Source organism: Nycticebus coucang, chromosome X, assembly GCF_027406575.1.
Source record: "Nycticebus coucang isolate mNycCou1 chromosome X, mNycCou1.pri, whole genome shotgun sequence".
Lineage (NCBI taxonomy): Eukaryota > Metazoa > Chordata > Mammalia > Primates > Lorisidae > Nycticebus > Nycticebus coucang.
The window spans coordinates 24,183,385-24,206,636 of NC_069804.1; the positions used below are offsets into that span (position 1 = coordinate 24,183,385).

Below are 23,252 nucleotides of genomic sequence, written 5' to 3' on the forward strand. Positions count from 1 at the left end.
TCTTGAAATTTAGAAATTGTAAACCCTATGAACATGTATTAAAATCCTTAGTAATCAAAGTATACAGAAGGATATTTTGGGTTTAGAGAGGGGTAACATAATGGGCAATTGTGTGATTGCCAGATGATGATGATGACGACGACGTGTGTGTGTATGATAAAACCTTCATAGTTTACCTCTTCCTTTATGTTGACCTAATTTTCATAGACCAGACATGCACCACATGTATTTTATCAGTACAGTAGCCCTAGTTCCTTATGTTGACCACCTCCATATATTAACCAGTCTGTTACAGTCCCTTGGTTGGTCAACTCATACCAGCTTTACTATATATACAGAAGGGGCCAAAAAAATGTATATACATTTTAAGACAGGAAAAAACTGCATTAAAATTGTAATACTCTAGTCACATTTGACTTCTCCAATTATAAAAGACATAAAATGACCAACATTGATATAATTACAATTTTAATACCGGTTTTTTCCTTTCTTAAAATGTATATACTTTTTGGGGTACCCTTTGCACATGTATACATGTAGCTATGTTAACTTTTCATCTGCCATTCTAACACTCTACCTCAGCCTGGCTTCTATTAATATATGTCTTACAACTTGATAGAATGTCCCATTTAGTTTCATGATTTATACTTATTAAACCTTATTTGTATAAATATTAATAAATGCCCACTTATCACAACCACACTGTGGATTACCTGCTAAAACACAGATTGCTGGAGAATCTGATTCTAAGTATGAAGTGAAGCCAGAGAATTTTCATCTCTAACAAATTCCTAGGTGATGCTAATGCTACTGATCCATGGACCACACTTTGAGAACCACTGCTCTGGATATTACTGATGTAGGGTTCTCAGCCAGGAGCAATTGAATGAAAATAGTAATAACATGAAATTAATAATTAACTTAATAATGGTGGAATAATGAGATTTAGTTAAGAGGAGATACTTTCAGTGCTAGAAACGTGTATATTTTGCTAAACTCACAAATAAGTCACAAAGACTTATGGGGAACCGCGTGTTCATTTCTTTAAAAAATTACATCATAGAATTGGAGAATTCCAGCCGGGTGTGGTATCTCACACCTGTAATCCAAGCACTCTGGGAGGCCAAGGCAGATGGATTGCCCTGAGCTCACAGGTTCAAGACCAGCCTGAGCAAAAGCTAGACCCTGTCTCTAAAAATAGCCCAGCATTGTGGCAGGTGCCTATACTTCCAGCTACTCCAGAGGCTGAGACAAGAGAATCGCTTGAGCCCAAGAGTTGGAGGTTGCTATAAGCTGTGACGCTACAGCACTCTTCTGAGGGCGACAAAGTGAGACTCTTGTCTCTAAAAAAAAAAAGAAAAGAATTGGAGAATTTGTGTGGTTGACCAGAACTTACAAACTTCCAGCTTGGCTCAATGCTGTTATTTATGCAAGAAGAGACTGAGGCCCTCAAAATTGAGATCTATCCCATGTTAAGTTGTGTTTTCTAAATAGAGAGAGAGAGATAGGAGAATTGATTGAATAATAATAAGGTTTAATATAAATAAGACTTAGGGAAGGGAGCTTTTAAGAAGCATAATTCCCCAAATATGAAAGGAGGTATCCTTAAACTAAATTCAGCCCCAAAGTTGATTTTAGGCACTTTGAGACAAAGATCTCCACAGAATCTATAATGATTTTAATAACTTTTTTTCAGTTGCAGAGATACCTGGGTGGCTTAGTTTTGGGGTTCAGAACCCTAACTTCTTAGGAAATCTGCTAGAGGAGGGCCAGTGGAAACGTTGATACATACCATGTTTTGAAAGTATTAGACATTGTAATTAGACAAGAAGAAGAAATACATAAAAATTGGAAGTAGAAGGGAATTATTATAAACCTGTAAGACTCAATGAAGTCAACCAAAAAACTGTCACAGACAAAAAGAATTTAATAAAGTAACTAGTTATGTTATTAAAAAATCAGTAGATTTGGGCTATATGCACAACAACCAGTTACAAAATACATAATGGAAGAACTAAATCCCATTTACAATAACAGCTAAAAAGATGAAATACTTAGAAATAAACTTTGAAAGAAAAGCGCTATATGTATATGAAGAAAACTTTGCTGAGGGACCTAGAAAACTTGAGTAAATGGAAAAGTATATATTATGAATAGGACTGTTCAAAATTTCAGGATTGTCGGTTCTCTAAGTTTATTCATAAATTTAAAGCCTCCTCAATTAAAAAGAAATCACAGGAAAATTCTGACAAAGAGCATGACCTACCAGCTTTCAGTTTTTAGGAGTTTAGAGAATTATTTTAAATATTTTGGTGCAAAAATATTTATTTGGTGATTTAAATGGACCTAAAATAGAAAGTCCAGAAATAGGTCCAAAGTTACATTTAGTATTTTTTTTTTTTTTTTTGAGACAGAGTCTCACTTGGTCACCCTTGGTAGAATACTGTGGCATCTTAGCTCACAGCAACCTCCAACTCTTGGGCTCCAGCAGTTCTCTTGCCTCAGCCTCCGCAGTAGCTGGGACTACAGGCGCCCGGCTATTATTAGAGACAGGGTCATGCTCTAACTCAGGTTGGTCTCAAACTCCTGAAAATCAGGCGATCCACCCGCCTCAGCCTCCCAAATAGAGGGATTACAGGTGTGAGCCACCGTGCCCAGCCCACATTTAGTATTTTTTAAAAAGGTGGTAAATATCAGTAGGTAATAGTCATCTGCAAAAAAATAAATAAATAAAAATACAGTTGAAGTTTTTCATTACTTCTTACACTGAAACAAATTCCAGATGGATCCAAAACTTAAAAAATAAAACTATAAATGTAGTAGGTATTTTTAATAATTGTGGAGTGAGATATTTTTAAAATAAACCTTATTTTTTAGAGCACTTTTAGATTTATAGCAAAATTGTAAGTTACAGAGATTTCCCATATACCTCCTGTTCTACACATGCAAAGCCTCCCTCTATTATCAACATCCCCTACCAGATTGATTTATTTGTAAAAACTGATGAACCTACACTGATTCATCATTATCACCCAGAGTCCATAGTTTACATTAGAGTTCACTCTTCGTGTTGTACATTTTATAAGTTTGGACAGATGTACAATGAATGTACCATTATGGTATTATATAGAGTAGTTTCATTGCCCTAAGAATATTCTATGCTCTACCTGTTTGGAAAGACTTTTTGAAACAACACAAAATTCAAAATCCAAAAAGGAAAACATCAATAAATTTGACTACAGATTTCAAAATAAAACTTGTATAGGGAAAATACATGCACATACATACATAATACCATAAAATCAAAAGAGAAATGATCAACCTGGGAAAATGTTAGTCATCCATGTGACAAATAGGGGCTAATTTCCTTCACATAAAAAGCACTCTTGCAAATTAAGGAGAAAAAGAAAAAATGTAGTAGAAAAATGGGTAAAAGACGGGAACAGGCAACTCAGAGAAAGAAATGCAAATGGTTTATAAACATAGGTAAAGATGTTCACACTCACTCTTAATTTCAGAAGTCCAAATGAGTATCATTTTTCACCTATCAGAATGATAGATCTAAAATTTAGATAGTACATAATGTAGTAAATGATGTGAGGAAAGGAACATTTTTATGCACTCATTGGTGGGCATGAAAAATGGTATGCTTTTGGACAGCAATTTGACAACATCTGACAAGATTTTTAATATACATGCCATTTTACTCAGCAATTCTAATTTGGGTATCTCTCCTTACAGATAATATGATACTTAAAGATGTTATCAACAGTTGTGTAAGAATATTCCTTGCAGCATTATGGGTGATAGCAAGAGATTGAAGACAACCTAATTGTTGATCAGAAGAGGATTCATTAAATTATTACAGTCATATTAGTAGAATTTTGTGTAGCCCTTAAAAAGAACATTGCAGATCTTTATGTACTGATAGGGTATAATTTCTTATAGTTTTAAGTGAAAGAGCAAGATTTAGAACAGCGTGATTTGTTTTTCTAAAAAGGGAGAGATAGTTATTCATAATATAACAATAAATTTTATTTAACCCAACATATCCAGAACATTTTATTCTATAATAATGAGTATGAATATAAAAAATACCATTGAACTATTTTATCTTCTCTCTTTTGTTATAAGTCTTTGAAATTCACTGGATATTGTAATTTTACAACACATCTCAATATGTGGACTAGTCACGTTTCAAGTGCTCAGAAGCCACATAGAGCTACTGGCTCATGTATTAAGCAGCATAGATGTAAACCATAAAGAGCACTGGACTAGAATTTTAGTCTACACACTATGTGACAGTGGGCTAGGAGTTTACTTTTTCCTGGGTCTCATTTTTCTCAGATAAAGAATTAGACCGAGCTGTAAAATCCCTTTCAACTTTAAAACTTAGGGTTAAATATGTTATTTCATATTAACTTGTCTGGGTCAGAAATGTAATAGTGATTGCTTTCCACAAATCTGCTTTTTACCTGCACTCCTAAAATTCCCTGAATCTAAGTGAAGCACATTTCGTATTTTAAGGACAATATTATTGCTAGAGTAAGGTGATTTATTTGTTTAAAGGAAGAATGTTACTAAGTGATATACATGATGTAAACCATTTAGGAATTGTTCAGTTCTTTTAATAGAATTAAATCAGATTTGAGGCTTTGGAAAACTTGGAAGAAGAATAAAGGAGCAAACCATATAAACAGTATCTAAAGAAAGAGTAAATGTTAAAGGAGAAAAGAGTTGAGACAGTGATTTTTGAATCCAATTCTGATTATAAAGTTCATTGTTCATAAGATAATAATCAAAAGTTCTCTTTGAACAAGAGAGAGAATGAGAATAATATAGAGCGATCTCAACCTTAGCTGCACATTAGAATCACTTGGGGGACCTTTTAAAACTCCCAGGCCCATTCTGTATCCAAGACTGGTGGGTCTCAGAGTGAGGTCCCCACACTGACAACTGTAGTATCACCTAAGAACTTAGAATTAGAGACACACATTTTCCAGCCCCACCCAAGACCCAAGAATCAGAAACTCTGGGGGTGGTCCCCGGCCACCTGTGTTATAAAGCTCCCCTGGTGATCCAATGTGCAGCCAGGGTTAAGAATTCTAGAGCAAGAAGGGTTTGGGGCAGGTATAGCAGATGAGGATGAGTTTCATACTGAGTGTCAATTTCCATCCTAGGCAGCTATGGGGACAGAATTGAAGATGGAATTGAAATATGTCTGCTATGTGATTGCCATTCCTAATTTAAGGATTTGGGCAATTTATTAGTATTGCATAGGAGGTTGGATGTCACAGTTACTTGTAGATAAACCTTTCTAAACAAATAGATGTCAAGAAGCATCCCAGCCAATTGCTGCCCCCGCCACCAAAAAGGAAAGGACCAAAAAAGAAAGAAAGAAAGGAAAAAAACCCAAAACCAAGAGAAAAGAAAAAAATCCCACTGGACCAGAAGCTACTAAAGGGGTTGGGGGGCCAGGTATACTAGGTAAAATATTTTTAAGTAACAAAATTGCAGGTAGATTATGAAATATTTATATATAAAGTTTTCTTAAGTTCAACTGTCACGTGGATTTTAGGCCCACTTTATGATCTGTTATCAATTCTGTTTGATAGAAAAATACTAAAGGCTTGTTAGACCCTTTATCATTTGGCATTAAAAGATAACTTTCCTGTTAACATTCAGACTTTAATAGGAGTGCACTTAACACAGGTACGGTAAATTTGGAACTAAGCCAGAAAAGTGTGTATTCTCAGGGTGTAAAGAAGTTGTCACTGACTGAGAAGGAGTTAATGTATCACTTCCTTTTGATTCTACTCCTTGAGAGAAATCACAGACAGTATAATTTCAGAGGCATATTTTGAAGAATGTTATATTGTGATTTCTCTAAGCTCATTCTTAAAGATCTGTCTGGGAATTTTCAGCTTGGACAAAATAAAAATGGACCCTTTATAGTATCAGGTCTATTTGATTTTTCAAAAGTTAGGGGAAATACGCAGATCATTTTAGGGACTCCTTTTGCTCTTCCTTGTTCTGAGGCAGATGAAGGGAAGCAGGCTGGTCTGTGTTCAGAATCCATCTGACGTGCTTATCTCTAGACATCTTGGCAATATAACTTCTGCAAGCCCTTTCTCTGTGTATTTTTCTTTTCTCATCCCCAAATACTCCATTTTGCAGTTTTGATAATTTCCAAAAAGCTAGGCATTATAGCAAAATTTGCTCCTCTTCGAAGAAAAAACTGTTCCTCTCCTATAACATACAATCTGCCTTTCATACCTGAGTAAAATAATTCTGATATAACTTTTGTAGTCATATTTATTATTGAAGCATTATTTTTAAGATTATGTTTACTAAAATATGATTTTGATTTTCATCGTAATTTCTGAGTATTCACTTCATATTTTTAAAAGATCATTTTGTGAATTGGGATCTCTTTGAGTATAAAGTGGTTTTCAGCACATTGGTGATCTTGTTGAACATCTTCCTCAAATAGTAAACACATGCATTTCACCAGCTTTTTGGACAGTACCACAATTAATAATTTCTTTACAAGACAAATGTATGTTTTTTATTATTATCATTATTTTCTTATGTTCTGGCATTTAAATTTATGAAACTTCATCTCAGCGTGTAAACTTACCTTGTGTTGCCAAGAGGAAAGAAGTGGCTTTTCTGCAAAGCTAAATAGTTTTTACCTTATTGTCTGCTACGAAACAGCTGCTGATACCAGGAAAATGCCATCTCATCATTGGGCCTGGGGTGTCCAAAAGAGGCAGGAAAAAAATGACTGTAGCTCCCTGTCTGCCCTGGCACTCTCCTCCTTTCTCTGGTTTTCATTGCGGTGAAGAGCAGGAGAACAATATTCTGCAATTAAGGATTCCATTAAGTTGAAGAAAAGAGCAAATGGAGGATGTTTGTTCTCCAAGCTGAAAAAATTTGTCTGGGGTGGGGGAGTTAGTGATAGTGGTATAGAGAGAGGTGGGTGGAGAGACGAAGTCAGGGCTGTTTGTTGAATATACTGTTAAGGACTGTTACCATCCTAATTAATCAAGTTAGAAATTACAGCTGTAGCCGGTTTCCCCCCAATTCTTGTTATCAATTTTCTTCTCTTTTGAGACAAAGCAAATATAAATTTTGTGTTCATTTGTCATTCGTTCTTTGACTTCAGCATCTCTGAAAATAACAATGTAGCACAAAAGCCCAGTATTTACCTAGTTGTAATGTGGGTTGCCATGGTGTTTTGCAAATTATTGCAATTATGTTCACCATGCGAGTCGCCCTTGGTAACTGGCGAAAAAACTGATAATCCTGTTTTGAACAAAAGGTCAAATTGCTGAATAGAAAGTCTTGATTAACTAAAAGATGTACAAAGTGGAATTATTTCCTACCATTCAGAAATAGTTCTTGATCGGGTTTGGGGGAGGGGGTGAGTAAGTACATCTGATTACTGAAGTACAAAGCATTGAAAGGATGTTGTCTTGAGCCTTTCATGTAGTCTTAATGGTGGCTTTTTTGTCAAATTTACCCATTTGCGGCATTGAAAGAGGCAGCTGCATTTAAGCTGGAGAGACGGTGCTTTTTCAAGAGTTCAGTGCATGGAAAGTTCTCAGCAGTATCTGCAGTTTACTAGTAGCCCCTGGTCTATTAAAACTGATGTGCCGCATTTGAGCCCATTGCTCTCGGTACTTGTGAACCCCTCTGGCTGATGATCTAATAAAGTGCTCTTACTGGACAATCTCTGATCAGCTACTTAAAAAGGAGGCTGGGGGAGGGAGCCAGAGGGAGAAGCCTCACAGGCAGTCAGAGTTGGTACAGGCCAGAGGAGAGAAGAGAAGAGTAATAAACCAAAAGGTTTGTCATGATGATCTGTGCTGAGGCATTTGTCCTGGGGTTTTGTTTTGTTTTGTTTGCCCCAAATGTCCCAAACTGTGATCACTTTTTTTTCTGAAAAGAAATGTAAATTTTATTTAAAGTTGGATAAGGGATCAGAAGTATTTTTTTGAAATGTTAAAATCCACCATGCATTGGTTTCTTAATTTATAAGCAATGTAAAAATACACAATCCTGTGCTCATGTAAAATCAAAAGTTTCCCATGTTGCAGCCAAAGGTCAGATGGATTTCATCTCTTCTGAATCTGGCAGAGCATCTTCGGGGAGTGAATTTTGGTAGGAGAAGGTTCTTTTTGATGGCCACCTGAAAAATCAATTCTCAAACTTTTGAGAGTGTGTGAAAGTGGCATGAAAGCAAAGCAAACCTTAACAAGTTTGTGGGTTTACATTCTACATCACCTAGCAACCCCCTGGCTCAGCCAGATCTCTTGTCTACCCTTAGTTCTGTTTACAGACTATTCAAACAGGCCCTTCGAAACCACGAAAGATATTCAGTTTCATTAGTACTATTCTCAAGGAGAAAATAATTAAAGTTAAATGAACAAACACTGCCTGGTGATGGTTTGAACTCCATTCTGATTTTAAGATGTCCTTCAAGGCAATTGTAGAAATAGTTCGGTTTTAACATTTGTTGTTTGCTACCAAAATGCATATCACATGAAACCATATCAGTAAATCCTAGCCACAAACAAACAATAAAAATTACTTTTAGCTTGACTTGAGCAAAGTAAAACTCTTTTGGTAAAAATGTTCTAGACATTTCCTGCTAAGTTTTTTTCCCCCTTATTTGATTTTTATCCTGGGACATCTGAGTTGATCTGTGTGCACAGTGAATAAAGGCAGGGTAGAGGGCGTGGGGAACAAGGCACCTTTCTTTAAAACCGATTTATTACCTACCTTCAGAGATCCATCATCATAAAGAAAATATTCAAATCATATTCTAGAAAAGACTGTGTACCTTGTAGTGCGTGGCTTAATTTAATAACTGATTCTAATACTACTGGTACATGCTCTGCCATTTTCTTATTTAGAACTGCTTATCTGACTGAATTGACCTGTTTTTGAAATTTTAGATGGAGAAAAAAATTTTAAGAACAAACTAATTTTTTCAAGTGCCTTTTCTTTCATAAGCACATACCCTAAAGTTTCAGCTTGGCAGCAGCCAAACACATGATATAGCTCAGAGTATTTTTCAGCTGTGTTAATGATTCTATTATATTGAAAGCTCTTGACAAAACTGTCTCTTCCCTCATTAATCACAGTTTTCTGGTTATTAAAAAAACTTGTAGAAAACTTAGAAAATACAGAAACAGAAAGAAAAAAAAGAACATGTAGAGATAACTTGTGATGGCATTTTAGAGTGTTTCCTTCCAGTCTTTTTTCCCCCTATGTGCATAGTGATGAAACTGAGCCTTGAGATTATTTCTTTTTAAAGGAACCAAGAGTTTCTTCAAGCCTTGAGTTTACTTTTGACTTTTATTATGGTGTATACATAGCTAAAGTGGTGTTTTTTCAAAAATGAGGCTTGAGAGGCAGGAACAATGATGAAAATAATGAACAATTTTTTCTTAGAGGTTTCATCACTAAAATATTAATATAAGCACAAGGGTAGCCATTTTACCATCTCATTCTATTTGATTCTTTCCTCCTTTCCCTGTTGAAATGACTATAAGCTTCAACTGACACATCCATTTATTACCATTCATGTTGGAAAGTTGAACATTCATCACAAGTGGAATATTACATTCCCCAAGTCACTTGTGGCTTCACATTGGGGAACAAAGTCTTTTATGAAAAGATTTGTAGTATAATAGAGATTAATGGAATGTGGAGAGGAAAACATTTTCAGTTTCTTATATAAAATGAAAGCAGGGTGGCTATGAAATCTTGTATTCTTGTTATTTGTATTTTGTTAGATCTCTGATATCCACAGTACATGGCTAGGTTGCATAAGCTCTTTGTGCTTTGTTGACAGTTGACAGACAAAGCAAAATTATTCCTAAAGTAAGGTACTGTGTACTTAGTTGTGACCTATTATAGCCTAAGAATGGAGCTTGCTTTTGAGTTGGATGAATAGGGAGAGTATTTTATAGAATAGACTTGAATATACTAAAAGAGGTTTTTTGCTGCCCATACAGAAAGATTCATGTCCTCCATTGAACTCCCCCCCCACAATGTAATTTTCCATATAAAGTCATTTTAAGTATATTTTCCTTGGATGCTTACATGGAGACAATTTTAACTGTTCTCGAATTGTCCTACAGTGGTAAAATACAATTGCTGGTAATTGTTGGCTTTCTGTGCTCACAGTATAGCAGGAGAAGATGGCTTGCATGGGGCTCTTTAATGTACCACAGGTATGTCTTATAATGCTCGAACTCTGATTGTAAATTAAAATAGCAAGGCTGTGATATTGGATTTGACATGAGGCAAAGCAAACCAAGTTGCTAATTTATCATGTAATATACAATTGCTGAGGTTGGAATCTGTCCACTTATAGTGCTATTCTATGTGTTTAAATGAGGACCACTGTTTGCATCTAACCTATCATAACAGTTTGGGAGTGCTCCATTATCCTTTCAGCAAACTGATGGCAGAGTCTGGTCCTTGTACAAATGATAAGATCAATAAGTTTCAAATAACTTGGATGAAATGACATATGACTGTTCATTTAAAGAGATGTCTTACTTAAAAAATCAATTTTAATAATATTTAAAATTCTTACATTGACCGAAAAGGCACTTTCCACCTCTGTTTTGTTTGATAATTTTGTTCAAAATATTTTTGTATTAACTTTGGTGAATAGTTAGTTTATATATTTATTTCTCCTGACTTACTTTTTCATCTCCTACCCTGGCACCTCTCTAGGACTTAATAATTACTCTTTGACATGCCAGCATGCTGCAGTGTAGAAGATTTAACTTTAAAAGCAGAATTATGTTCCTGTTAAAACTTCCTCTGGAGATCTTAGGGAAAATTTCTCCCAGTTTTGGGTGTAAATGTGGGTCAGAATGCAATTTGTTTTTTGATATTTCTGGAAATTCCAAATCACAACATGTCATTCTTCAAAAGCAGCTGTGGGCCCATACTGTGCACTATCTATATGAAGACCCATTTTTTTTCCACTGGGGATAATTTTGTGACAGAAAAATGTGCCTACAAGGGAACCCCAGAACATTTATAAATGATTTTGGGTGAAAAAGAGAGTCTGATCTTCTCAAAGGACATGTAGTTTGGGGAGAGAGGTGGTTAATGGCTATTAATAAAAAAAAAATTAATGATATGATGAACTCAGAAAGAGCATGCATGCTGGCAGACCTCACCCTGTGACCCTGTCACTGCACTCCTGGAGAGCCATTACAATCTAAACTAAATCATACGTCACTGCAGGACTGTGTTTTCTCTTGAAAATCTCTGAATCGCAAAAGAAAGTAGACAACTTCCTCTTCACCCATTACCTATTCTGCCATCTATAACTTCAAATAAATCATGGTTGTATCAGGAAAAATATAGGAATATTTTGCATGTGTTGACTACATAGTTGTAATATTTTACAATTAAATTGAGAGGCAGTGGCATATAAATAGCAGATGAATCTTGCTATTTATCCATCATTGTAGTTCTCCATTTTGTGATGACACCAGGTAGAAGCTGGCTAGGCTCTTTCCAGGGTAAAATAGTGCATTTTTAATAGTGCATTATCACCTGTAGCTTAGTAATGATGTTCCCCAATACTCAACTTTTTTTTTCTTTGGAGACAGGGTTCTCTTACTCAGGCTAGGGAATAGTGGCACAATCATAACTCACTATAACCTCAAATTCCTGGGCTCAAACAATCCTCCCATCTTGGTTTCCTAAGGAACTGGGATTATAGGCACACCACAACACTTTGTTAATTTCTCTTTCTCTTTCTCTCTTTTTTTTAATAGAGATGGGGTCTTGCTATATTACCCAGGCAGGTCTCAAACCACCTTGGCCTCCCTGAGATTATAGGCAGACGTGAGCCACTGTGACTTGCTTGCTTAACATTTTTGTGAGTTTTCTTATTTGATCCTCTGAGCAACCCTAATAGAGTAAATATTATCACCCCCTATTTTATAGATGGGGAAACTGAGGCTCACAGAGAGATTCAGTGACTTACACAAAATTACCTATTAACAAATGGGAAGGGAAGGCTGGGCACAGTGGCTCACGCCTGTCTGTAATCCTAGCACTCTGAGAGGCCAAGGGGGGAGGATCCCTTGAACTCAGGAGTTTGAGACCAGCCTGCGCAAGAGCAAGAATCCATCTGTACAAAAAAAAAAAAAGAAGAAAGAAGAAGAAGAAGGAAAGAAAAGAAAAGATTTAGCCAGGTGTTGTTGTGGGCAGCTGTAGTCTCAACTACTTGGGAGGTTGAGGCAGGAGGATCATTTGAAGCCAAGAGTTTGAGGTTGCTGTGAGCTAGGGTGATGCCATGGCAAGTGAGATTCTGTCTCGTTAAATGAATGAACGAACGAATGAATGAATGAATGAATGGTAGGAGAAAAACCCATTCAAATGCATTTTTCATAACCTCAATTCTATATTCACTGAGTGTGAACCTTTGTTCTGAAGACTGGGGAGGACACTACCAAATCCAAAGTAGATTGTTCCCTAAGGGAGCAGCTATCTAGTTAGGGAGGTAAAACAAGATGGTAAAATAAGGTGGTTAAGGGATGTTACAAAGCACTATGTGCTCAGTTTCAGGTGGAATAGAGGGAGAAGTCTCTGTGGGTTGGGAAATTTTCACAAAAGAGGGATAGACTGATAATCAAGGAATAGGCATTTTAGGCAGAGGTTTTCTAGCATGAGCAATGACAAGGAAGCAAAATGTAATAAATACAGTGAGAAAACCACTTCAGTGGGCTGAAGAGTCTTTGTAAGTAAATGGTGAGAAAGGAAGGGGCAGAATGAGGTTGTAGAAATTTGGAAACAAGATCAGAGTTCTGGTAGATATAAAATTGGGGGATGGGAGAGGAGAACCCTGGGAAACTGTACTTGGCAACTCTTTGCATTGGATGTGGGAGGGAGAATGGAGTCAGAGAAACCAGGGAGGAGGCTGAGGGTCTGAGCTTGGGTACGGTTGGTGGTACTGGGACTGTAAAGGAAAGACCAGTGGACAGGCTTGATGACTGATTGGGAATGAGAGAAGGACCCACCATGTATTTGACTGAAGAGTATGTGAACCACTGTGGGTTTTTTTTTTTCTGCTGTGAATTTTAGACCTTTTATTATTTTTTTTTTCTAAACTCATTCCTCCACATTTTTATTTTACTGCTTCTATTCATTTATTCGAAAAATATTTTTGAGGGCCTCCCATGTTCCACTTTTCCAGATCTGGATGATTTCTGTATGCATATCCTTCTAAAAATACCATTGTATACAAATGAATAACAGTTTGCGTTTAAGGTGCAACTACCAGGAACACCTCAGTTACAAGAGAAAATCGATCCCTTTTTAGCATGTGCAGACAGAAGCCATTTTAGTTGAGATCTCAGAAATATAATTTAGCAATCAGAACCAATCAGCATTTGACACAGTTTTGTACACAATGATTTTAAGGAATTAGTGATGCAGAGATTACAGCAACAGGTGATAGAGCTTGGCATGTTTTGGTAAAGGTTTGTTTTGCTATTGGACAAGCAGGCTTCACCCTTTTGAACTTCCTACTTATAAACGTGGCCAAGGAAGGCAGTTGAAAACTTGCTGACCTTATTTCTGCAATAGTTTGCATGTGACATCACATAATACAATGACATATTTGGATGGCAGAAATCTTTAAAGTGGTTCTAGAGGTTTTTATTAAAATCCAAGCCTTTTTAAAGGTTGGATTTCCAAGGAACTATACTTTTTATTAAAAATCTCTTCTTCCATTGACTTGTCAGTATAGCCTTGGGCTGTACTGGTTATATTTTCCCAAAATGAGAAATGAAACTAAGTTTTGTTATATTTTTGAGAATGATAATTCAAAGTGAATTTATACAATATTAATATTTTCACTTGCTTTTTAAAAAATCATCCTTGAGAGGTAAAATTAACCATGAGATCTTACAAGATTTGCCCCAATTATGGAATATTTTCAAACCTGGCGTATTTATTTTTAACAACATAAATGTTCCTTAGAAGTTAGGTTTAGCATAGTTGGTTAACATTTTCTAGGAGACCAAAGGGTTAAACAAAATGTACTTGATAAAACTGTGTTGAAGCAAAGCATATATTGAATATGATTAGGGCCTGTGTCCTCCATAGAAGAGTTTTGTTTAAAATACACCATGACCAAAGGCTTAATTATCAAAATAAAACAAGAGGCATAAAGAGTTACAGGGTTCTAATATTTTTTTCAGCCCCAGTTCCCTTCATACAGTTATCAGCATGTTTAATTTCCATGCCTAATAGCACTAGTTATTGTTGTCATTTGTAAAGGGAGATTAACAGATAGTAAGTACAAACAAACCCAAATAAGCACTGAATAGAGAGGTGACAAAGAAAAAAAGACCTCTTTAATGTTAATTATAACTGGTAGGAAGTCTAGACAAATTATCTGTTTTCTATATGATTTGAAAGGACATTTAGTTAGTGACTCTGTCAGAGATAGAGTTAGGTGTTTGCTTTAAAAACAGGTGAGATGACAACTTAGCATCTCTTTGGTTGGCAGCTCCCCAGTGAGTCATGAAGTTGTAGTAAATTGAGGGAATCAAGTTTCAAAAACATCTGAAAAGGGACTCTAGGTTTTTGAATGTAATATTTTAAAAATTAAAAAAGAATTTTAACTTCTAGGTTGTAGTCTGCTACTTGATTTCTTTTCTCAAAGCATGATAGTTGTTACCTGTCTGCTTGCTTGTTTTTTAATTTTGTTTAGAATTGGATGAATTACATCTATGGTTGGTAATGTTACCTGACTACATATTCCAAAGCATGTAAAGCCTCAGATATCAAATACAGTGTAACAGATCCAAAAGAATGATAAAGGGGTGGTCCAGTCCTGAATTTTTCTTACATGATTTGCTTGGATTCTGCTGTTCCCTTTATTAATATGCCTAAACGGGTACTTCTAGGAACAACTAGTCTCACCTTCAGCGTTTATAGGGTACATTTAAAATTTAATACCTATCGTTGATGTCAGCTCCAGTATTCCCCCACTGTTTCCCTCATGCCTAAAACAGACTAAACCATAGTATCTTATTTCTTTAATTCTAAGAGACCAATTGTGAGCTGCACTCTTGAGTTAACAGTTTTTTGGAAGGAAACATAAATAAGTCATTAAACTGTACATGCCTGTTATATATGCATCTGAGTTTCAGAAATATTAAACTGTGAATAGAAATGTCTCTTCAAATCAAGAAAATGTGGTAACAGGTCCTAGTTGCCTGTGACTCAGAATCACTGATTCTTTATTCTAGTTCATGGTCTCTTGTGGTTGTGGTGGTAGTAATAGTTGTCTCGGACATTACTGTCTTGTTTTCTGCATTGGTGAACACTTATCGTTGATACCACACAACTTGGTTCTTAAAGACAAACTATGCTGAACTCCTTTTTCATCTTTGTGTGTGTTTCACTTGCTTTCCTGTTTATTTATTTTTATTCATTTATTTTTTTGAGACAGAGTCTCACTTTGTCACCTTTGATAGAGTGCTGTGGTGTCATAGCTCATAGCAACTTCAAACTCTTGGGCTCAAGTGATCCTCTTGCCTCAGCCTCCCAAGTAGCTGGAACTATAGGTGCCCACTACAAGGCTGGGCTATTTTTAGAGACGAGATCTTGAGATCTCACTCTTGCTTAGGCTTGTCTGGAATCCACCGGCCTCGCTCTCCCAGAGTGCTGGGATTATAAGAATGAGCCACCATACCTCGCCCTTGCTTCCCTATTTAGATTATAATTTAGGGAAACTATTTGCCTATGGGTCCTGTGCCTGTTCCCCACAATATTTAATGTAACTATGGGCATATATTAGAAATTTCATTAAGGACTTGTTGAGACCTTCTACCTGAAAAGTTCAAATTACATTTTAAAATAATTTAGCCTTTGAATAAAGTTAGGAATGAAGCTTATTGTGAATGTATCAACTAGATGAATTTTATATTTCTTAAAGGTCACATAATTTTTATTTTTATTTTTTTTATCAAAAACTTCTACTTTTCTTACTCGGTCACCCTGGGTAGAGTGCCCTGGCTACCTTATGGCTCACAGCAACCTCAACTTTTCCCTTTTTTGCTTGATAGCCTTAAATGGAACTAGAGCTAATTCTTGGTGCTTTCCCTCAGGTTTGGTTGTCACTACTTTCATGAAGATTCTGTATTAAGGAATGAGGTCAAATAGCACAGTAGTAGGTGAGGGCATCCCTCAGCTTTGGATTAATCCCACATGGAAACACTACTAAGTGGCAGATTAAAGTACCTAACACAATGAAACAACACTTGTGTATATGTACTGCTCTTGCTAGGGGGCAAAGATCAATAGGTTATTCAGTCTACAAATAGGAAATGGGGTTATATGTGCTGCTGTTCCCTTTCTTAATGATATGACAGCTTAGCTCTTTCTGGCTTTCTTTCTTTGGCATTATTCTTTCTGACTCAGTTCTCTTTCCTGTCTTGTCTACCTATCAAACTTCTACTCATTCTTCAAGACCAGTTCAGAAGTTGCAGTATCTCCAAGTGCTCTCCAGGTAGGAACACCAGGAGACAAGGGAGCATACCTTGTTCACCCTTATACTCCAGCACCTCACCCTACATCTGCCTTAATGCATATTAGGCCTGTGTAATGGTGCATGTAGCACCAAAGCCCAGACCCCATGTGCCTTAATGTGAACATACGAGCTTTGCTTGACCTGTTTGTGAAGCCTTGTCTTCCTTGTTTAACAGATATGCTTTATGGTAAACATAAAGGCGATTTAAGATGATATGCATATTGTTATCACATCACTATGAGAAAATTCAAACAAGTACAGCAAGAGAGAGTAACTGAAGAAAGAACGTGAGAAGAGGGTTCTTCAGGACAAAGAAGTGTCCAATGGCTATTTCAAACCTCTGAAAAATAGTGGCTGGTTGAAGTTGTCCTTGAAAACAATGTGGACAGTTTTATGCCTCCAGAAAACATGTCTAGGCAAATCTGTTTTAATTTTAAATGAAATAATTGCTTGCATTTGTAAAGTGTTTCTTTTATGGGAAGTATAGGTCTAAACACTTCAAATATATTATATCATTATGACAACCCTGTAAGGTAAGTACTGTTGTACTCATTTAACAGAGAAGGAAACTGAGCCCAGCAATTAGGTAATTGACCAACAGTCATTCAGCTATTTGGAAGGTCATTGATTTCTATGTGGTACACTCTACTAATGGTCTTTACTAATGAACTAAAATACATTGGTTTATATTCTGCATGTAATGGAAGTTTTTATTGAGAGATGTTGATGTATGTGTGTAAGGGAGGGTGTGTCTTTTAAGAAAAGGGAATAACATCTCACATGATCTTTTATTAACTTGATGTGTTTCCCAACTTTTAACTTTGGGCAAAGATGCAATTAACATGTTAGGAAAGAAAGGTGACTAGAGAGAGCTATATCAGAATTTCTAGGAAACATTGGATAGCAGAGTCTATCTTGACAGCAGAAAAGATTTATTATTTGTATTTGTCGATGGTGACCAAAGTTTTCTCTTTTTCTCTCCAGGGTTGGTTGATATGTGAGGAGCCAACCTGTCGCAATCGAATTCGGCACCTTCCCCTTCGCTTCTCCCAAAATGGGCCTCTTTGCCCTGCTTGCTCAAAAGCTATACTTAGACCAGAGGTATGTCTTGTAATGCTAAAGAATCATGTAGAGGGGATGGAGGGCTGTTTGCCTGTCCCTAAACTCTGGGAAGTAGATACTGGGTATTTGCCCTGTGGAGACACCCTACTGCCATATGCATATACTGTTTTTCTTAAATATCTGGACTTCAAAGAGATGTATGCTTTAGTTTTTCATGTGTCATGAACAATGCTATATTTAAAAGTGACACTAACTAGTTCTCATATAGGTTATTGGAATTTCTTTGGTTGCCACTTCATAATTACAGAAGAAGAAATGCCATTCGTTTCTATCAACTGCTGTCATCTTTGGATTTGATCACAATCCCTTTTGTAAGATCCAGAAAAACCTCCCTAACCTGTACTTTATGAGGTTTATTTTGTGTTTTTCCCCCCTCAGTAGGATTAAGTTGTTTATAAGTAGTTGCATAGATAGTAGTTCTCAAGCTTTCTCTGTACCTTAATACATACACCTGAGGGATTAGTCATGCTGTCATTAGTGACTCCCATAGAGTCTGGAAACACCTCCCTGGTAATTAAGATGCCTCCCCTCTGTTGCTTCCTTTGAGCATCATGTACCCAAGCAGCACTTCCCAAACTGTTGTGAGAAGAATCTTTGCAGGTCTTTGAGAGCATACGGGGTTTTATGATCGAGTGTGTTTAGCAAACGCTGGGCCAGCCAGTGTCAAACAAGTTGATTGCATATCTTCTTAGGACCTGCACCTTATCATAATAATGTATACTCTATCCTGCCAGGACACTTTCTAGATTTGTTTATAACATTTTTGGTGAAAAGAAGGTAAGACCTGGGAACCTGTTATTTATATATTTATTTTATTTAAATGCAGAAACAGGGTCCTATAACCAATTTTTTTTTATTTTTTGAGACAGAGTCTTACTCTGTCACCCTGGGTAGAGTGCCATGGCTACATTATAACTCACAGCAGCCTCAAACTCTGGGCTCAAACAATTTTCTTGCCTCAGTTTTTCTATTTTTTACTAGAGATGGGGTCTCGCTTTTGCTCAGGCTGGTCTGGACAATTCCTGAGCTCAAGCAATCCACCTACCTTGGGCATCCCAGAGTGCTAGGATTACAGGCATGAGCCACCGTGCCTGACCTATAACCACATTTTGACTTTAGATCTTTTTACTGGAAAGAGTTGATACATAGGCTAGTTTTAAAAATATTTTGTTTCTTTTCTTTCTTTTTTTTATTTTTTAAGAGACAAGGTCTTGCTGTGTTGCCCAGGCTAGACTTCAGTGACTATTCATAGGTGCAATCACAGCATGCTACAACTATGAACTCCTGGGCTCAGGTAATATTCCTTCCTCAGGCTCCCAAGTAGCTGGGCCTACTAGGGTGTGTATATGGCTGAAAATATTTTATTTTAAATTCTAATGGCTTTTTATTTTAATTTTAAGATAATATATCATCATTTCAGGAAATTTGGCAGCTGCAAACAGCTGCCACTATATTCTTTTGTTCTTTTCCACATCCATATGTGTTTTTACATGGTTGCAGTCACAATGAAATATGCTTTTTTTATCATGTTTCTCTTTTGTCAAGCCTTTTTCTGTGTTACTACTTCATTTTCAGCACTGAATTTTTTAAAACATATTTAAGCATGCATCTTGGGCATTTTAGGCTACTTTTTAATATGTCTTTACTGAAAATTTGTGACAAATATTTTCCTGTTTATTTTTTTCTTTACTGGAAATATTTCTTTTTTTCTTTTTTTTCTGAGACAAAGTCTCACTCAGTTGCCCAGCTAGAGTGCCCTGGTATCAGCCCAGCTCACAGCAACCTCAAACTCCTGAGTTCAAGTGATCCTCCTGCCTCAGCCTCCTAAATAACTGGGATTACAGACACCTGCTACAACGTCCAGCTATTTTTTGTATTTTCAGTAGAGATGGGGTCTTATTCTTGCTCAGGCTGGTCTTGAACTCCTGAGCTCAAGCCATCCTCCTACCTTGGCCTCCCAGAGTGCTAGGATTACAGGTGTGAGCCACCATCCCAGCCCTAGGATAAATTTTTATCAATAATGCATGTCGAATTGCATAAATACAATGTGGTCATTATTCACATTGCCAAGTTGCTTCCCTAATGGGTTATCCCAAATTATACTGTATATCGGTCCTTTATGAACATAACAATTTAACCATAGCCTCTCCAGCATTTGGACATTATCATTATTATTATTATTTTATTAAATCATAGCTGTGTACAATAATGCAATCATGAGGTATGGGTGCATTATCATTATTTTTAATGAATTTGATAAACATAGCATAAAATATTTCTCACCTTATTTTTTGTATACTTTTGATAATTGGCAAAAGGGAATGTAGAGTTTTTAAAATGTAGGAAATGTGAGAATTAGTTGTCATAGTTAGTTCTTTTTACATCAGTCTCATCTCAAGGCTTGCATCAGCATATGCCAAAAGAGAACAGAAGTGTGTATGTTTAGTGTGACTCATCATTCCAGTTGTAGGCTCTAGGAGAATCACCTTGCTTCATGACTGATGCTGCCTTTGAGACTTTTTAAATATCTAACTCATCATGTTAAATTCAGTGAAAATTGAATTACTTCTTAGAAAGTTAACCAGTTTTGATTTCATTCTTGGTAAGAGAAGGTAAAAAGGAAAGTGTATAGCTATTAGGTTGTTAAACTTTCAATAAACATTGGTGATGTTGTTGGTAGTGGTTTAATATATCAGGTTATCTTTTATCATTTATTATCATTTTTTAATGAGTCAACCAGCACAGGCATTTTAAAGTGACTTGTTTATTTCCTTTTCCAAATTGTGGTTCTTTAGGAAGGTGTTTACCAAGGTTATCAGCTACTCTTTCCAGGAAAAAGCTTTCCTTAATTAGTTATTCTGGTTGTAGTGCTGCTCAGGACATGACCCTCTGGAAATTAACTGGTTTCAGAGAATCCTGGTTGGTGATACTGTCCTTAGCTATTCCTTGTGGGGACCTTAATGGGAGACGCAGAACACTTCTGTACTACATTTTGAGTTGCTAGTTGTGAGTGGAGAATTTCTTAACTCTATTTGTGAGGTTCCTGGATTTTTCTAGTATGAGGAAAAATATGCAGGTTTCCAGAGATAGGTCCAGAAAAGTTCCCAAAACAGTTGTGCATTAAACAGAATCATTGTAATTACCATAGAGTTTTCCAAAGTACCTGTTTTGTAGGACTGTGCCGATCTGGAAACATTCTTGGTGCTGTAAATCATATATTTCTTTCATTTAATAATTACTTATTTAAAACCCACTATATCCTAGGTACTTTGCTAGCTGCTGGGGATGTACAGGGTGGCCATAAAGTTCATACGCAATTTAAAATCATGTGCAACTTAAAATTGCACATAAACTTTAGGGACACCCTGTATTAATGGATAGAGTATTTCCTTATTTATAAAACTAGTTTAACATTACATAGATCATATAAAGTTGATGTCTGCGAGCAAAAATACGCTTTTGTAAATGTCTGTTTGGACAAAATAACAGACAGTCTTAATATGTGGTACTAGACTAGTGGGGACTTAACATTGTTCTAGTTTAATGGTAAAGTGCTAGCCTCTTAATGTGCCAGCCTTATCCTCTCATAGTAAGTCTACTCCCATTTAGTCCTTGGTTGCAGTTGACTTGAGTACTTTGCAGAATCAACTTGGAGTGTGAAAGCTGGCTGTTCTGGCTTATGTTGCCAGACTTACAAGAAGAAAGCTGAGACAGTTTTGTTCTCAGGGTTTTAGGTGTGTCTCTTATCTCTTTTCAGATACTTTAAAATATATTTTTTATATACTGTATATATAAAATACAAAGGATGCCAAAAATGTACATACATTTTAAGAAAGAGAAACAAAAGTATTAAATTTGTAATACTTAAGTCACATTTGACTTCTACAGTTACAAGAGGTGCTCACTGAGACTTGTACTCATCTTTAGTTATTGGTATGTATTAAGTAGTACAATTTTAATACAGCTTTTTCCTTTCTTAAAATGTGTATACATTTTTGGCACTGTGTGTGTGAGAGAGAGAGATCAGTGAAGTTTTTAGGTTTATGAAGATTTAATAACATACAAGTTTGCTGCTTATTAAAAAAAATATCTGGAGACCGGGCACTGTGGCTCACACTGGTGATCCTAGCAGTTTGAGAGGCCGAGGTGGGTGGATCACTTGAGCTCATGAGTTCAAGATCAGCCTGAGCAAGAGCGAGACCCCCATCTCTAAATATAGCCTGGCATTGTGGCAACTGCCTGTAGTCCCAGCTACTCGGGAGGCTGAGGTAAGAGAATCGCTTGAGCCCACGAGTTAGAGGTTGCTGTGACCTATGATGCCAGAGCACTCTACCAGGGGTGATAAAGTGAGATTCTGTCTCAAAAAAAAAAAAAAAAAAATTCTCAGGGTGCTATATGTGCTATATGGGAGGTATATTCTAATACAGGAAAGAAAAGTTTGATGCATATTTGTTACTAAGTAAATAGTACTTAGTAACTTATTCACAGTGGTAGGGATAGGACTTACCCAAGTTAGGCAACAAACATTTCAATATTATTTTAAAGACATACTTTTGACTTTTTACTTGGCTATATGTGTATGGGATTCTCTCGGGTGGGACTCCATTATTCAAAAATAAGGCTTCAGTTTTTATTTTTTCAATTAATCTTTCACTGTAGAACTAAGATTTCAAACCAAGTTAAGCTTTTTTTCATTGACATTTCCATTCTTGGTGTAGATCTGTGAACATGTCTACATGTGACTCTCTGGGCCACAGCAGAAATAATTTGTGAAATTGTACATCCCCTGGGACAGAAGCATTATGGAGGAGCCCTTGATTCAGTTGTTGAATAAATAAACTGAGTTTCTTGAAGGTCACTAATGACGAAAGCAGTAAATTACTTCCTACTTTGGGACACCCCTAAGGTTTCTCACATTATTCTTATGCTAAAATCTTTTATAACAGAACATGTATACCATACAGGACTTCTTTGTTGCCCTCAGTAGAGTGCTGTCGTGTCACAGCTGACAGCAACCTCCAACTCCTGGGCTTAAGCGATTCTCTTGCCTCAGCCTCCCAAATAGCTGGGACTACAGGCACCCGCCACAATGCCTGGTTATTTTTTGTTGCAGTTTGGCCTGGGCTGGGTTTGAACCCACCACACTTGGTATATGGGGCCGGCGCCCCACCCACTGAGCCACAGGTGTTGCCCGGGAAATAATGAATTTATAATCATTGTGTGTTACCATTTCAAAATGGCTAAGGCTGAACAAATTGTTGATTGATTAGTGAGTAGGTTAGGGATGGTGAGAGTACTGCCACACTACCTAGGGCAGTGTCTTGTTTCTTTATAAGATGAAAACATGACAATGTGGTCTCCTAAGGCAGTAAAGGCAAGTCATACAGGAAGAGAACCTTAGAACTATGATGGAAAGTCTTAAAACCTAGTCTTGGGCTATTTTCCAATAGAGAATGGGATTTTATGATGAAGGGTCTTTGGAACTCTCCTTTGTGATTTTTTGATGTGCATATTTGATATAAAGAGATTACTAAATTCT

General features: G+C 36.5%; 1 protein-coding gene across 4 annotated transcripts in view; it reads left to right on the forward strand.

The window, feature by feature from the left end:
- POLA1 (DNA polymerase alpha 1, catalytic subunit) overlaps positions 1-23,252 on the forward strand; it is a 313,249-nt gene that overhangs the window by 187,532 nt on the left and 102,465 nt on the right. For 2 of the 4 annotated variants that reach the window (XM_053580579.1, XM_053580581.1), the window contains 2 exons: positions 16,532-16,570; positions 17,576-17,692. The exons of 1 other annotated variant lie outside the window; for it this stretch is intronic. In XM_053580579.1, the coding sequence (XP_053436554.1) occupies positions 16,532-16,570; positions 17,576-17,692 (156 nt within the window). The remainder of the gene's footprint in view (positions 1-16,531; positions 16,571-17,575; positions 17,693-23,252) is intronic. One more of the 4 variants, XM_053580580.1, reaches the window with a different exon arrangement.